The 15,678-nt window shown below is 34.6% G+C and overlaps 1 protein-coding gene across 2 annotated transcripts in view; it reads left to right on the forward strand.

Annotated features, from left to right (window-relative positions):
• LOC107734036 (heat shock factor protein 1-like) overlaps window positions 1-15,536 on the forward strand; it is a 22,893-nt gene extending 7,357 nt beyond the window's left edge. Inside the window, exons 5-14 of one of the 2 annotated variants that reach the window (XM_016545892.1) lie at window positions 852-927; window positions 2,964-3,025; window positions 3,201-3,288; window positions 3,382-3,515; window positions 4,027-4,260; window positions 10,946-11,023; window positions 11,663-11,768; window positions 12,127-12,174; window positions 12,674-12,740; window positions 13,813-15,536. In XM_016545892.1, coding sequence (XP_016401378.1) covers window positions 852-927; window positions 2,964-3,025; window positions 3,201-3,288; window positions 3,382-3,515; window positions 4,027-4,260; window positions 10,946-11,023; window positions 11,663-11,768; window positions 12,127-12,174; window positions 12,674-12,740; window positions 13,813-14,009 — 1,090 coding nt within the window. In that variant the 3' untranslated portion in view covers window positions 14,010-15,536. The remainder of the gene's footprint in view (window positions 1-851; window positions 928-2,963; window positions 3,026-3,200; window positions 3,289-3,381; window positions 3,516-4,026; window positions 4,261-10,945; window positions 11,024-11,662; window positions 11,769-12,126; window positions 12,175-12,673; window positions 12,741-13,812) is intronic. The other variant, XM_016545893.1, reaches the window with a different exon arrangement.
• The last annotated feature ends 142 nt before the right edge of the window (window positions 15,537-15,678 follow it).

Here is a 15,678-nt window from a genome sequence, read left to right on the forward strand (position 1 = left end):
TATCTATATATATATATGCATTATTTGTACTTTAATTTTCTTAAGCAATATATAGGTATATTTTGATGGACTGTGATGGTTTTAATTCATTGGGCCCTTATGAAAAGATTCTTAATGAAGTGAAGCCAGATTTTGTTTAGTTTTTTTTTTTAATCAAAGATTAACTTTAAAATTAAATTAAAACTTTTATAAATGTAGTTTTTTTTGTCATTTATATATAATATTTTAGATCTCTTAATCCTACCCCATACCTAAACTTTAGTTAGTTAATTGTAAAAATTGGTCCCCAAACTAAAGTGTGACACTATATGGGTAAAGTTTTCTATATGTTGTGCTTCTTAAACAGATCTATCAGGCAACGCATCTGTGCTTATGGAAGGACCATACAGTTGTTTGCGTAGTAGATTTTAATTTTATTTTTTGTGTCTTTCAAACTTTTTTGTTCATGATTTCAAATGTCCTTTAACTCGTAGGATTTCTTTGGCATTGTTGTGTTTGAATTTTCCATTTCCACCACAGTGATGTCCAGTATTGGCCTGTGGTTTTGTTCTTGTGTGCTGGACTGTGTTCAGGCCGTGTGTCTGTGGCCATATTGGACTCGTGAGTGCACACTTAAAACACTTAAAATGCCATTTTATCAGCGTCAAGGGAGTTTAAAAGAAGCAGGCCTTACTCAATCACCCTGAAAAAAACAACCACCCCAAAGATCTTTCAGTGACGGTTTACAGAGTTTAGTGTCGTATTTATGTTCATTGTGAGCAAAACGTGCATGAAAATTTCAATCCTGACACTTTCCAAGAGAACTCATTGCCTCAAACTTTACATTACATCTTTCTCTCTCTCTCCCGCAGTGAGAATGAGGCGCTCTGGAGGGAAGTTGCCACTTTGAGACAGAAACATGCTCAACAGCAGAAAGTCGTCAATAAGGTAAAATCAGCTATACTTTTTCATGCTTTCAGAGTGACACATACATTTGTTGGTAAAAGTCTTTCACAACAAACCCTTTGCTGTTAAAAGTTCATCCAATCCATCATCGCAGGCAGCCTTATCAGTTTAAGTCAAAATGAAATCGCTTAAGCATCACATTTTACTTCCATAATATGACAAATCTTGGTGTGAAACAGTTCATTTTGATTCACCGTCATGGGTGCCGTCAGAATAGGAGTCCAAACAGCTGATTAAAACATCATAATAATCCACAAGACTCAAGTCCATCATTTAATTTCTTGTGAAGCAAAAAGCTGCATGTTTGTAATAAACAAATCCAGCTAAAATACTAGTCCTCCATCCATAATATTGCTTCTTCCAGTGAAAAAGTAGTCTTGTCTGAATCAGGAGAGAAATATGCACAGATCAAACACTGTTTACAAGGAAAAACTGTTTTAAATAAATATGTTGTGCATTTTGATGTGACAAGACAATAGGAGAGACCTTTTCACTGGAGGAACTGTTATTATGGATTATGGTCTTGTATTTTGTCCAGAAGCAATGGTTTGAAGTTAAAAACTTCTTAAAGATGGATTTGTTTCTTACAAACACACAGGTTTTCACTTCACAGGATGTTAATTGATGGACTGGAGTTGTGTGGATTATTGTGATTATTTGTTCCGATGAAGAAACAAACTCACCTACATCTAGGGCTGGACGATATGGCCAAAATTGATATCACGATATATTTCTTAATTTCGGTCGATACGATATAATTCCGATATCGATATGAACACTATTTATCTGAAATAGAAATCTTTTGTAACATTATAAATGCCTTTATCATCACTTTTGATCAATTTTAAGCATCCTTGCTAAATAAAAGTATTAATTTCTATAATTTCTTTCCCAAAAAAATAATAAAAATGATACTGAATGGAATAGTGTATAATGTTACAAAAGCTTTTTATTTCAGATAAATGCTGATCTTTGGATCTTTCTATTCATCAAAGAATCCTGAAAAAATTTTTTACTCAACTGTTTTAAATATTGATAATCAGCAAATCAGCATATTAGAATGATTTCTGAAGGATCATGTGACACTGAAGACTGGAGTAATGATGCTGAAAATTTACCTATGTATGATCACAGGAATAAATTACATTTTAAAATCTATTCAAATAGAAAGCAATTTTAAATAGTAAAAATATTTCAACATTTTACTGTTTTTGCTGTACTTTGGGTCAAATAAATGCAGCCTTGGTCAGCAGAAGAGAATTCTAAAAAAACAAAACAAAAAAACAACATTAAAAATCTTACTGTTCAAAAACTTTTGACTGGTAGTGTAGGCTGATTATTCTTATAGATTGAAACAAATGTGCTTCAGCCAGAAAAAAGGGTATGAAAAGTGCTCCGAGTCGCTGCAGAAAACAAAAAAATTGAACAACAACAAAAACTGGAAATGTTGCTGGAGACGGACTTATTTAAAATGAAAACTCATTCTCTGCCAGCAGGAGGCGCTTTTAGAGTGATAGAACTAGCGGTTTCTCCAGTAATGGCTGTAATCAAAGCAGCTCCGCTCATGAACGCTTCTTTATCAGATCAAATGAAAATGCCATCGAAACTTTTCTGAAGACAGTCAATTCCCTTCAGAGATACATTCATATAAAACACCCGCGCCGTGTTATGATTTTGAAACAGTGCTCATGTTTATTCAACGAAGTCAAACGGCACAAATAAATCAATGTATGGGAAACTGGTAATGTATATCGAAATATCGGAAATGTGTTTAAAAATCATATCACCGTTATTGAAAAAAAATATATTGCGATACATATTGATATTGAATTATTGTCCAGCCCTACCTACATCCATATTTTTCTGGACTCCGCAGTTTTCAAAATGAATAGACAATGTTTTATTCATACTTTTAACTGATGTATTTAAACCAGTATCTTCTGAATGTATTTTAGAAGTTATATATACATGAGAATGTCATAGAAAAAGTAGTAATCAATTATTCTTTGTTTCCACAGCTCATTCAATTCTTGATCACACTGGCGCGGTCCAACAGAGTCCTGGGAGTGAAACGAAAGATGCAAGTCAACCTCAGATTAACATTAACACATATATCCACATTGATAGCTTAGCTTCCGATTTAAATATTGAAATGTGTGGTTGTCCTCTGTTCTAACTTTTCACTCCTTTTCTTTGCCCTTTATTTTATGTGGGATTTTTCCCCTCTCTCTCCCTTTCGTTCTGTTTGTTCACAGGCCCCTGATGTTGAATGATGGCAGCTCCACACACTCCATGCCCAAATACTCTCGGCAGTACTCGCTCGAGTCGTCTCCCGCTCTCTCTGTGAGTACTGCATGCTTGTATCTCAAACCATGAGCTGAATTTACCAGTGATTGCTAGGTTTGTTAAGTGTAATGTATGTTTTCTTGTGTGCAGCCCTCCTCTACAGCTTTCACAGGAACGGGTGTCTTCACCTCAGAATCGCCTGTCAAGACAGGGCCAATCATCTCTGATATCACTGAACTGGCGCAGTCCAACCCTGTGGCCACAGAGGAGTGGGTCGAAGACAGGTAAGTTTCACCTTCTCTTATAGCTGCAGTGGGTGAATCTCAAAAAGATTTGTCACATTTATAAGTCACATTTGACTACAAAATCAAAGAAAGGATTTGAGAAATGTGCTTAATTGTCATATAATTATGTAAAAAAAAAAAATATTGTGATTTTATATTTGATCATATTATTTAAATATATTTATGTATTGATTTCTTTAATTGTTTAAAAAAAAAAAAAAAAAAAAAGCATTGTCACAGTGTTTGTTAGCATAAAACAAATCACCGTTGAGAGAAATGTGGTCAAAAGTAAAAAAATAAAAATTATGTCACGATGCATCTTAATAGCCCTAAAATAAACCTTTTCTTTACTATAATATTTAAAACTATAATTTCTAATGACAATTTAGCTGTTTGCCTGTTCTGTGTAAGTCTGACATGGATCACCTGCAAGAGTTAAAAGAATGTTTTTTAAAAATGTACAGTTGTTTTCAAAAGTCTTATGAAAAAACTTTTTTTTTTTAAATCACAGAACAAGCCCCTTGGTCCACATCAAGGAAGAGCCATCTAGCCCCGCCCACAGTCCTGAGGTGGAGGAGCTGTGTCCTGTTGAAGTGGAAGTGGAGGCGGTATCAGGTGTACCTGTGGACACGCCCCTTTCCCCCACAACCTTCATCAACTCCATCCTCCAGGAGAGTGAGCCCGTCACTGCCCCGACCCCGCCTCCCAACGACCAGAAGTGTCTGAGTGTGGCCTGCTTGGACAAGTGAGTTTTCCCAACAAATGCACATCCGTTTAGGTCAGGGTTGCACAAACTCGGTCCTGGAGGGCTGGTGTCCTGCAGAGTTTAGCTCCAACTTGCCTCAACACACCTGCCGGGAAGTTTCTAGTATGCCTATAAGAGCTTGATTAGCTGGTTCAGGTGTGTTTCATTAGGGTTGGAGCTAAAATCTGCAGGACACCAGCCCTCCAGGACCGAGTTTGGGCACCCCTGGTTTAGGACAATCAAAGCTTCTGCTTCTCTTCACAGTCTTCCCTTTCCTTACCGAGTAACACTTCATTCCCATTGCGCCCTTTCTTGGTGTGATCCTAATGGCTTCAGCAGGGATTGTTTATCCAAAAATTAAAGTTTTGTTTTCTTTGTATCACAAAAAAGATGATGTTCTTTTCAATACAATGAAAGTGGATGGTGAGCACTTTTTCTGGCACGTTCATAATACATGTGCATGCAAACAAACAGTCTCGGATCACAAACAGCAGTTTTAACATGAAAGAGGCTAGGCAAGGCAAGATTTTGTTTATGAATTACAATTATTGGGCTGTTCTCACAAAATGATCATATGGCTTCAACTTTGACACTTTCTGGTGCTTTTTTTTGTTGTCCAAGAGTTGTTATCGCTAACTAAAACTAAAGCCATTTTTCATTACTTAAATGTTAACTGAAATAAAATTAAAATAAAAAAAAAACTAATTTTATTTCAGCAAACTTAATTTTTATTTTAGCTAGCTGCCAAGGTAATATTTCTTACTGTCATTTAATATTGTCAACTTCAAGTACTAAAATAACAAATGAAATAAACTAAAAATAAAAATGAATAAGAACTATATAGTCACATGAAACACAACAAAATTTGTAAAACGTTAAAATTGATGTGAAAACAAAATTTAAATCAAAATCTATTTTAAAATATTAACAAAAACTATAATAGTATATCAGTGATACTAAAATAACACTGTTTTGTCCTTTTTTAAAGCATGAAAACTTTCATTGTATGGAAAGGAGCATTGTGTACTTTCTTCTAAGTTGTTCCTTTTGAATTTTGTACAAAAAAATAAACATGTGGCGAGTATTTATTGACAGAACTTTCACTTTTGGGTAAACTATCCATTTCCACATCAATCAAAAAAGCTTAAACTAATGAGCAAATCTTTTTTAAAAAACAAATATCCTGCAGAAGCATTGCTCTTAACTAACTGTTCAGCTGGACTTATTTGTGGACTTTGGCTGCTTGATTTAGCCTGGCAGACTGGCATAGTGACTAATACTAATACTTTTCCAGATATTCTTGTGAGCTAGTGCATTATTCCATATGTCAATTCATCTCATGGCCCCTATGGCACTGAATTTGAGGGCCTTTTATTTTACAAGTAATTAAAATGCAAGCTAATGTGTATTTGATTGTTGTTTTGCAAATGAATAAAACCCATGACTAGCATGCAAAATAATCACTATTAGCCGAACATAAAATCAAAGTTCATACGGCTGCACATGAATTGAGTTGGATTTGCTTCAAGTTACTGTGCAAATCTTGTAATCAGTCTAATTTTCAAGTTTTTCTTTAAAAATTAGGACTAATATGTACTTAACTGGATATTCTTGGTGGTTCACCTTTACATATTTACAGACCTAAAACTAGGGCTTATTAAAAAGATAGATAGATAGATAGTAGGGATGTTCATTTCGGTTATTTTTCCTAACCGACAACCGACGCTCGTTAACTGATTTTTAAACGTTAACCGACAAGATTATTTTAAATTAGAATTTAATTCAATTAGAAAGGATAAGTGTCTGTGACCTGTTCAAAAATACTAACATTTGTTTCCCGGGGATTCATTTTACATGCGCAAAAAGCAGCAAACAACAGAACATGAGGATTCACATGGTCATCATATCACATCACGCACCTGCAGCGCTTCTGCGAGCGGAGAAAAACATATAGCTAGGCTATGTGTATATATATATATATACTGGTTCAGGTGTGTTTCATTAGGGTTGGAGCTAAAATCTGCAGGACACCAGCCCTCCAGGACCGAGTTTGGGCACCCCTGGTTTAGGACAATCAAAGCTTCTGCTTCTCTTCACAGTCTTCCCTTTCCTTACCGAGTAACACTTCATTCCCATTGCGCCCTTTCTTGGTGTGATCCTAATGGCTTCAGCAGGGATTGTTTATCCAAAAATTAAAGTTTTGTTTTCTTTGTATCACAAAAAAGATGATGTTCTTTTCAATACAATGAAAGTGGATGGTGAGCACTTTTTCTGGCACGTTCATAATACATGTGCATGCAAACAAACAGTCTCGGATCACAAACAGCAGTTTTAACATGAAAGAGGCTAGGCAAGGCAAGATTTTGTTTATGAATTACAATTATTGGGCTGTTCTCACAAAATGATCATATGGCTTCAACTTTGACACTTTCTGGTGCTTTTTTTTGTTGTCCAAGAGTTGTTATCGCTAACTAAAACTAAAGCCATTTTTCATTACTTAAATGTTAACTGAAATAAAATTAAAATAAAAAAAAAACTAATTTTATTTCAGCAAACTTAATTTTTATTTTAGCTAGCTGCCAAGGTAATATTTCTTACTGTCATTTAATATTGTCAACTTCAAGTACTAAAATAACAAATGAAATAAACTAAAACTAAAAATGAATAAGAACTATATAGTCACATGAAACACAACAAAATTTGTAAAACGTTAAAATTGATGTGAAAACAAAATTTAAATCAAAATCTATTTTAAAATATTAACAAAAACTATAATAGTATATCAGTGATACTAAAATAACACTGTTTTGTCCTTTTTTAAAGCATGAAAACTTTCATTGTGTGGAAAGGAGCATTGTGTACTTTCTTCTAAGTTGTTCCTTTTGAATTTTGTACAAAAAAATAAACATGTGGCGAGTATTTATTGACAGAACTTTCACTTTTGGGTAAACTATCCATTTCCACATCAATCAAAAAAGCTTAAACTAATGAGCAAATCTTTTTTAAAAAACAAATATCCTGCAGAAGCATTGCTCTTAACTAACTGTTCAGCTGGACTTATTTGTGGACTTTGGCTGCTTGATTTAGCCTGGCAGACTGGCATAGTGACTAATACTAATACTTTTCCAGATATTCTTGTGAGCTAGTGCATTATTCCATATGTCAATTCATCTCATGGCCCCTATGGCACTGAATTTGAGGGCCTTTTATTTTACAAGTAATTAAAATGCAAGCTAATGTGTATTTGATTGTTGTTTTGCAAATGAATAAAACCCATGACTAGCATGCAAAATAATCACTATTAGCCGAACATAAAATCAAAGTTCATACGGCTGCACATGAATTGAGTTGGATTTGCTTCAAGTTACTGTGCAAATCTTGTAATCAGTCTAATTTTCAAGTTTTTCTTTAAAAATTAGGACTAATATGTACTTAACTGGATATTCTTGGTGGTTCACCTTTACATATTTACAGACCTAAAACTAGGGCTTATTAAAAAGATAGATAGATAGATAGTAGGGATGTTCATTTCGGTTATTTTTCCTAACCGACAACCGACGCTCGTTAACTGATTTTTAAACGTTAACCGACAAGATTATTTTAAATTAGAATTTAATTCAATTAGAAAGGATAAGTGTCTGTGACCTGTTCAAAAATACTAACATTTGTTTCCCGGGGATTCATTTTACATGCGCAAAAAGCAGCAAACAACAGAACATGAGGATTCACATGGTCATCATATCACATCACGCACCTGCAGCGCTTCTGCGAGCGGAGAAAAACATATAGCTAGGCTATGTGTATATATATATATATATAGGGCTGTCAGTTTAACGCATTAACTTAATTAATTAGTTATGAAAAAATAACGCTATTAAAATATTTTAAGGCAGTTAGCGCACTGGCCCCACCCCTAGACCTGTGCGTCATCTTACAGTTCATACAGTTGACTGTTGACAAATATGATGCAGAGCAACAACTCCATAAACGAAGTTATGCTCTAAAATTCAAGATATTGGGGCAAAAAAATACCTCTGTATGAATTTTTGGCTCATATTTATCTCATATGATAAGCGACATCACACGAGCAGCGAGAGCAGTAGGCTATCACACGAGTGCTGATTTTGTCCTGAATATCACGAGATTAAATGTGATTTTATACAACAGTTCAGTAAATAAGGAGTTAATATTTACATTTTATTTCAAATTAATATTGTGTTATATTTTAAATACAATATTGTGTGTTTTTGTTCAATTTTGCCAACGAATATATTACCTATAAAGCCACAGCAGAACTGTTGTGTGTCTCCGAGCAACACAGCGGTGATTCGTTTCTGAATGAATTAGATTAATTAATCGCAGCACCCTGTGATTAAAGCCACAGCAGAACTGTTGTGTATCTCCGAGCAACACAGCGGTGATTCGTTTCTGAATGAATTAGATTAATTAATCGCAGCACCCTGTGATTAATTAGATAAAAAATTTTAATCGACTGACAGCCCTAATATATATATAACGAATAAACAGGCATATAGCCTACACTTAAAGGGGTCATATGATGCGATTTAAATTTTTCCTTTCTCTTTGAAGTTATGTAGTAAAAAATGCGTAGTAAAATCTGTGCCGTTAAGTGTTATCACAGTTCCGCTGTGATGCTATGCAAAACATTTTGTTTTATGTGGATATTGGAACGCGAGTGAAGTAGGCTACATAATAAATAATAATTTGCCATTCAAATACATCGCGAATATGAGACCCAGCGTTGGTTTCAGTTTCGTTTTAGCCTAAATGAATTTGTTTTGGCTTGTCTTTTATATTGCTATAGCTTCTTATATTTTTAATTCTTGTTCTTTTCTAAATAGGCTACTGTTAATTGAAAGGATTTGTTTACGGTGTTCAATATAATGTTTGTAAACATTTCGTGTCGGCATTAGGCCTAGGCTATTTCTGAATGAAATAATAAAATGCGACTTATTACAATGCTATTTGTGTTTTTCCCCCTAAAAACAAATTTTTTTATACGCGTAGCGTATTTTAACCATGCAGCAAACCTTTTAAAATATTTTGATAAATTACTGAAAAGATAAATAATTAAATGACTTTTTAAACCGTTTAACTGATTGTATTAATCGGTCAAAATTCTTACAGTCGGTTAACTGGTTAAACGGTTCAAATTAACATCCCTAATAGACAGATAGATAGAGATTTTAAGGTTTGTCCAAGAACATAATTGATTTTCATTGAGGAAATAGTTTTAATAGTGCAGTTTTACAACACTCTATAATAGGGCTGGGTATCGATTCAAATGTCCCGATTCGATTTCGATTCGCAAGCTCTCGATTCAATTCGATTCTCGATTTTTTTGATTACATTCAGTGAATATAGTTTTAATACAAATGCTATTGATATTTCTAAAAAATTAACCGTAAGCATCAGTTTACAAATGGTGAATTAATAAAAAGAAATTAAGAACCACATGCCTGTATTTTAAACCTATTCTTTTTTTTGTATAGGGTCCTTTTTTAAAAATAGTAGGGCCCTATAAAATGTTCTTAATTTTTCTGGTAATCAGATGAAGGCATAAAACATTAATTTAATTTATCCTTATCAAATGAAAATTAAACCCTTTTATTTTTTGGCAAACAAAGTGCTGCACAACAGAGGTTTACTGTTAAAATTTAAAAGAAAACAGATGTGATTATTCTTTTAAAAATAAAGATTTATTAATATTTATTAGCAGTAGTAGCATTGAGTCTTAAGACTGCTAAATAGTTATATATTCTGGCAGTTTCTTAACATTAAACTTAACTTTTATTTTGACAGGTTGCCGTGAAGAACTTACAGCTGCTGTGTATGTGATATGATGGTAGTTTTCTCAAATGAAACGGTAAAATGCTAATGAAGTGACTCTCAGAGCAGCTGGAGATGACATTCGTGTTCATATCATCATATAGTGAGACGGCAGAAGCTGAAAACACCGCGAGCGTCGTCCGTGCTTTAGTATGTGTGTAGTAAACAAAACAGTTCGCCCCGCCATTCATTCATTGCGGAAATCATGGTGCCTTATGCGTGATATCAAATGCTTCCGCAGATTTATAGTATTACTATAGAATTTCACCTGAGCATTGCGAATTACGCGTATGGCCATGATAAGCGCTGAATGAATGACAGGCTTTCTGTTGTAACATCGCGCAAGGTAAATAAGAGTGACATCTAGTGGAGAAGACTAATGATAAGATTAACGTTAATCAGATCTTGTTTTAAATGTGTTGAAATAAATCCCGGAAAAGATCGATTCGCGGCTTTTGAGAATCAATATCGAATCGACGTCATTTAAAAAAAAACCATTAATCGGAAAGAAATAAATACCGGAAAAGATCGATTCGCGGCTTTTTTGAATCGATATCGAATCGACGTCATTTTAAAAAAACGATTAATCGAAAAATAGATTTTTTTTTTTTGCCCAGCCCTACTCCATAACCATTCGGCAATGTCTGGTGGCTTCAAAACACCAGGACTTCAATAAAAACCCAATTCAGAACGATCTGTACTTCACCCCTGCCTACATTGGCTCTAGTTCCCGTTCCCCCTGAAACAGCCCCGTTTCTGACTGTGGCTGAGGCCCGTTGATGTGTGTAGCGCCCCCTGCTGTCTCTAGTGCCATGTTGTGCTTCTGTCTTTTCAGTTATCCTCAGATGTCTGAGATCTCTCGCCTTTTCTCCGGCTTCTCCACCTCGTCTCTACACCTCAGACCTCATAATGGGTCAGCATTTCAGTCGGCCGATCCGTCCCCAGAACGCCTGACGCTGTGCTTGATCACATAGACGCTGACTGCGCTTAGCTTGCCTTCTCAGGCTCATTCACTCATTTCTGCCCCAGTATACCTGAGAAACGCTGAATGCTGATTGGTCGTTGGTGGGCTCAGGTGTGCTGGAGGTGGTAGAGGGCGTAAATAGGGTGTTCGGGGGGTCCTGAGCTTAATTTGAGAAGTGCAATGGCATGATCGCACAATTTATTATGTCTAGTGGGAAGGAAGTACGGAGTGTGGCATGGCATTTGAAACAAGACGCATGTTTTGAATCCTCCAATTACCCGATCACCCTTTGATCCCTGTTCCCCTCCTACCTCTGAGTGGAGACTAATGTGATGAGGTCAGCAGCCCCGCCTCCCTCTATGACATCATCATCACAGTTTTGATCTTTCTGGGGACCGGCCTCTCTCCCGTTTTTAATAGTAGTGTTTAAATGCTTCCTGTTATTGCTGAAGCAAAATTGCTGAATTTTATTGGTTGCTTTTGTAAAAGTAAACATTAAATGAGAGTGTTTGGTTTTTGGAGAGTGGAACTGGCTGGTTTGTGTGTGGTGTCTGAGAGATGATTTTCTTTTTCTCTTTTCTACCACAGGACAGAACTAAGTGATCATCTAGAGACCATTGACTCTGGATTAGAAAACCTTCAGCAGATCCTCAATGCTCAGTCCATTAACTTCGACACCTCGCCTTTCTTTGATGTAAATATTGTTTCAGTCTTTAGCAGCAAGTTTAAGAACCAAGTACTTGTAAGAGTATCAATTTGAAATTTAAAAAGAAAAAAATTATAATAGATCTATTATTATTATTATTATTGTTGTTCTCATCATTGTTAATAATTGTATTTTTAAGCATTTCTTTTACTTAACTAGTATTTTTTTAACATATATATTTATGTATGTATGCCTGTATAAATTGCTGTAATGAAATGTTGAATTATTTATTGTTAATATATATATATATATTACTACAGCAAATTTTTCTTTATAGCTTATGTATTACTGTTTGTCAGCAATATATTCTTGATGTTGGTCTTAAACAGTTTGTTGTCTTTCACAGATTTTCACATCATCTTCAGCTGATGTGGATCTGGACAGCCTGGCTATTGTAAGTTTTATTTATTTATAAATGGATTTATATTTTTTTTATTTTATTTAAATTTATATTCATTTATATGATTTATTTTTTATTTAGATATTTCTTTCTGTCAGCTGTAATTTTTTTTTGAAAATATAAAGCACAGAGATTGTCTAAATATTAAGAAATTGAGAAAGCAGACTTCTGGTGTGACTACGAAAGTTCAGTGTCTTAACAGCTCCAGAAGAACCATAGCTCACAGAATGAACAGAATGCAAAGACTTTAAACAAACTCGTCTGATCTGTTTAACGGAAAATATTTGACATGGTTTCAGTTGATAGACGTATGTCACATAGCTAGAAGTAAAGATGTTAAACTGTAGATTGCACTGTCAAACAATTTACTTCCATTTTGCATAAAAGCGTCAGTTGTGTGTGAAGTAACTTTAACATCTTTTTTTTTTTTCATCTGCAGAAATGTGCATACTGCTTGTCTTAGTTTAATCACACATCTGCGGTCTCTTTACAGATCCAGGACCTTCTGTCACCTGAACCTGTGAAAGAAACTGAATCTGGTGCGGACAGTGGAGATTCAGGTATTTAGGATGCTTGAAAATAAACATTTTTGTTTTAAAATGCAAAAACATACACTAAAAAATAAACCCGAGAATGAAGTAAGAAACGACAGTTATGATTGCCACCACTTAACTGTAAAAAAAAAAATATGGTAGCAGTATTTTTGGTTTTATGCACTGAAATTAATTTTATGGTAAACAACTGTGCATTTCATTAACTAATATAGTGTTAATATTCCATCTAAAGTAATATATTTTGTAACTGCGTAATATACTGATTACCTCCATAATAATAAAGGTGGTAAAAATGACAAACAGCATAAGATGTAACATCAAACCCATATGTACATAATTCATACAAAAATTAATAAACATTTTTTAACAAAATGCCATCAAATGGCAGGTTATGGTTATTCACTGTAAATAGTAAGAAGATTGTTTTTTGTTTCCAAAATCTGTAGTATTATATTACTGTAACAATACCTGTTACAGGTTTTCACCGCATATATAGAGAGAACTTGCTGTTAGCCAACTAACAGGTTATTCCTGTTCCATTTTTAGTCTTTCATCATTAAAATTGCAAACATTGTTTTACGGTGCACACTGTAAAACATGACTGTGAATTTAACAATAAAAGACTGTAAAAATGCTACAGTAAAAACCTGTTAAATGGTTAACGGTAAATTCCCCTACTATATACAGTGAAAAACTGTATTGGACATTACATGTAATTTTACGGTAGTATACCGTTTTTGGAAGTGAAAAAGACCGTATAATTTACAGTGAATAACCGTAAATTGACTTTCCCAGAATTCCCTGCGTTACATTTCAAATTTAGTTTTTTTGTTGAAATAACTATGTTTATTCTTAGTTTTTTTTTTAATCAATTTTGTATATTAGGGTTGTATGTTACACCTAATGTTGGTAAATGAATGTTTATTGCATTATTTCAGTTTCATGTGTGTTACCATGATGGTGTTTAGTGTTTGTGTGAATGACACTGTGCTGTAAATTTTATGGAATTTTTTTTACAGTGTAGAAGTCTTTTGATATTTTGTGGTGTAAATGGAATTTGCACGAATGGTGTTTTCAGGCAAGCAGCTGGTCCAGTACACGTCCCAGCCCGTGATTCTTCCTGACCCTGTCAGCACTGAAAGCACTGGCACCGACCTGCCCATCCTCCTGGAGCTGGAGGGTGACTCGTATTTCGGGTCAGAACCAGCTGAAGACCTGACCATCTCTCTTCTTAATTTCCAGTCCCCCGTTCCTGAGGACCCCAAACTGTCATAGAGAGAGCAGCTTTTATAAAGGGATGTATGTCCGTGTGGGTTTTTTAAAAATGTATTCTCTTCATTTGTTTTTATTTTTGGTCATTTAACATGTCAGGGCTAGCAATTAGATTGTTACTCTGGTATTTCCCTTCACGTTTAATCTGGGAAAAATCACTAAAAAACAGTAGAGAGAATTCAGTATTCCTTCAAAACCCTCCGTCATGGAGTTGAAACATCAAAATGAGCTTTTATTTGTTGGTTTGGTAGTTTCTGGCAGTGAGAAAACCTCAAACTAAATGTGTAATGCTACAGATGTAAATCTAAATTTATCGCCCATGCTTTGTGTGCTTATCTTTTATTTATCTGGATTGGATTTGCATCTATGCTAAGCGATTCTCTTGCAGTCTGTCACCACTGCGGAACTTCAAAAACCTCAAGTCTGGCTTGTTGTACGTGCATTTTTCTGCTATTTGGTTGTTATTATTTGATCTAATTATGATGCGATGACCCCCAGATTGTTATATTCGGCACCTAGGTCTCATAAGTATGCCAAATATTCATCTTCCGGAATATTTTCTTTGCAGTATATATTGAAATGCTGGTTAAAGCAAAAAAAAACATAATATAACATACCTTTTATAGCCAGAAAATGCAGTCGGTTTAATTGGACAAACATGAAACAAGCATCAAAAATCAATGTTGCGTAAACTTGTCCAGCATCCCACTAGCTGTCTTCAAAGCCATAGCTGTTACTCATCATATAATGTCTGATCTTGGTTGGTGATGATGGGTATGTATTCTGACAATGTCAGTTTAAGGTGCGTATTTAGAGATTTTAATGAAACGTTTTTGTACTAAAATCATATATATTTTTTTGCTGTTGAAAGTTCTAATAAGCAGGACAGCCAATGATGCTGTATATAGGACATACGTTTGAATATATAAATAGTTTAGAGTCTGCGTTTGTTGTGATGAAACAAATTCATTTCAGACTTTGAAAACACGTTCAACAGGGCTGAATTACACAATAAGTGTATTATAGATTTATGCATTGATAAGAGGTGTATCGGATGATCTGATTTGAAGAATTTGTGCAATAATTCAACACTTAACCAACTTTCACAGCAACACACACTGCTTTCTTTTAATCCGTTTTTTCTTCCTTTTTTCCTTTGTTTTTGTTTGCTTAGCAAAAGGAACTAGAAAATATAATAGGCGAATCTTATGAACCTTTTTGTGAGATTCACGTGCAAATTGGATACCAAAATAACGAATTGAAATGGAATTTTTTTTTTTTTGGTGCGATGTGTACACATGCTGTTCTCTATAGACTTCCCATCGTTCAACACTTGTTTATTTTTGGATGGTCAGACAGCGCGGTAAAGGAACCGGGAGATGAATGTCACTTGTTGATGATTCTGATCATTTTCAGTCACATTTTAGTCAGTGGGTGACTGTCATAGCCAGAGAGACATTAATATTAGGCATAAATTATTTTATTACGCATGTGAACAACACTTTGTGTATTGATATGTTTCAAATAAAATGTTTTTGAAAGTATTTGGAGGTAGTTTGGATTTTATTTTCCCCGCAGCTTTTGATTGTAGCCGAGGTTTTCATAGTTTCTCGTTGGTCATCGTTAGCTGGTCTATCACCGCTGGCAAGATTGTGTCTTACTAAAAGTTCAC

Source organism: Sinocyclocheilus rhinocerous, unplaced genomic scaffold, assembly GCF_001515625.1.
Source record: "Sinocyclocheilus rhinocerous isolate Xijiao unplaced genomic scaffold, SAMN03320098_v1.1 scaffold430, whole genome shotgun sequence".
Taxonomy (NCBI): Eukaryota; Metazoa; Chordata; class Actinopteri; order Cypriniformes; family Cyprinidae; genus Sinocyclocheilus; species Sinocyclocheilus rhinocerous.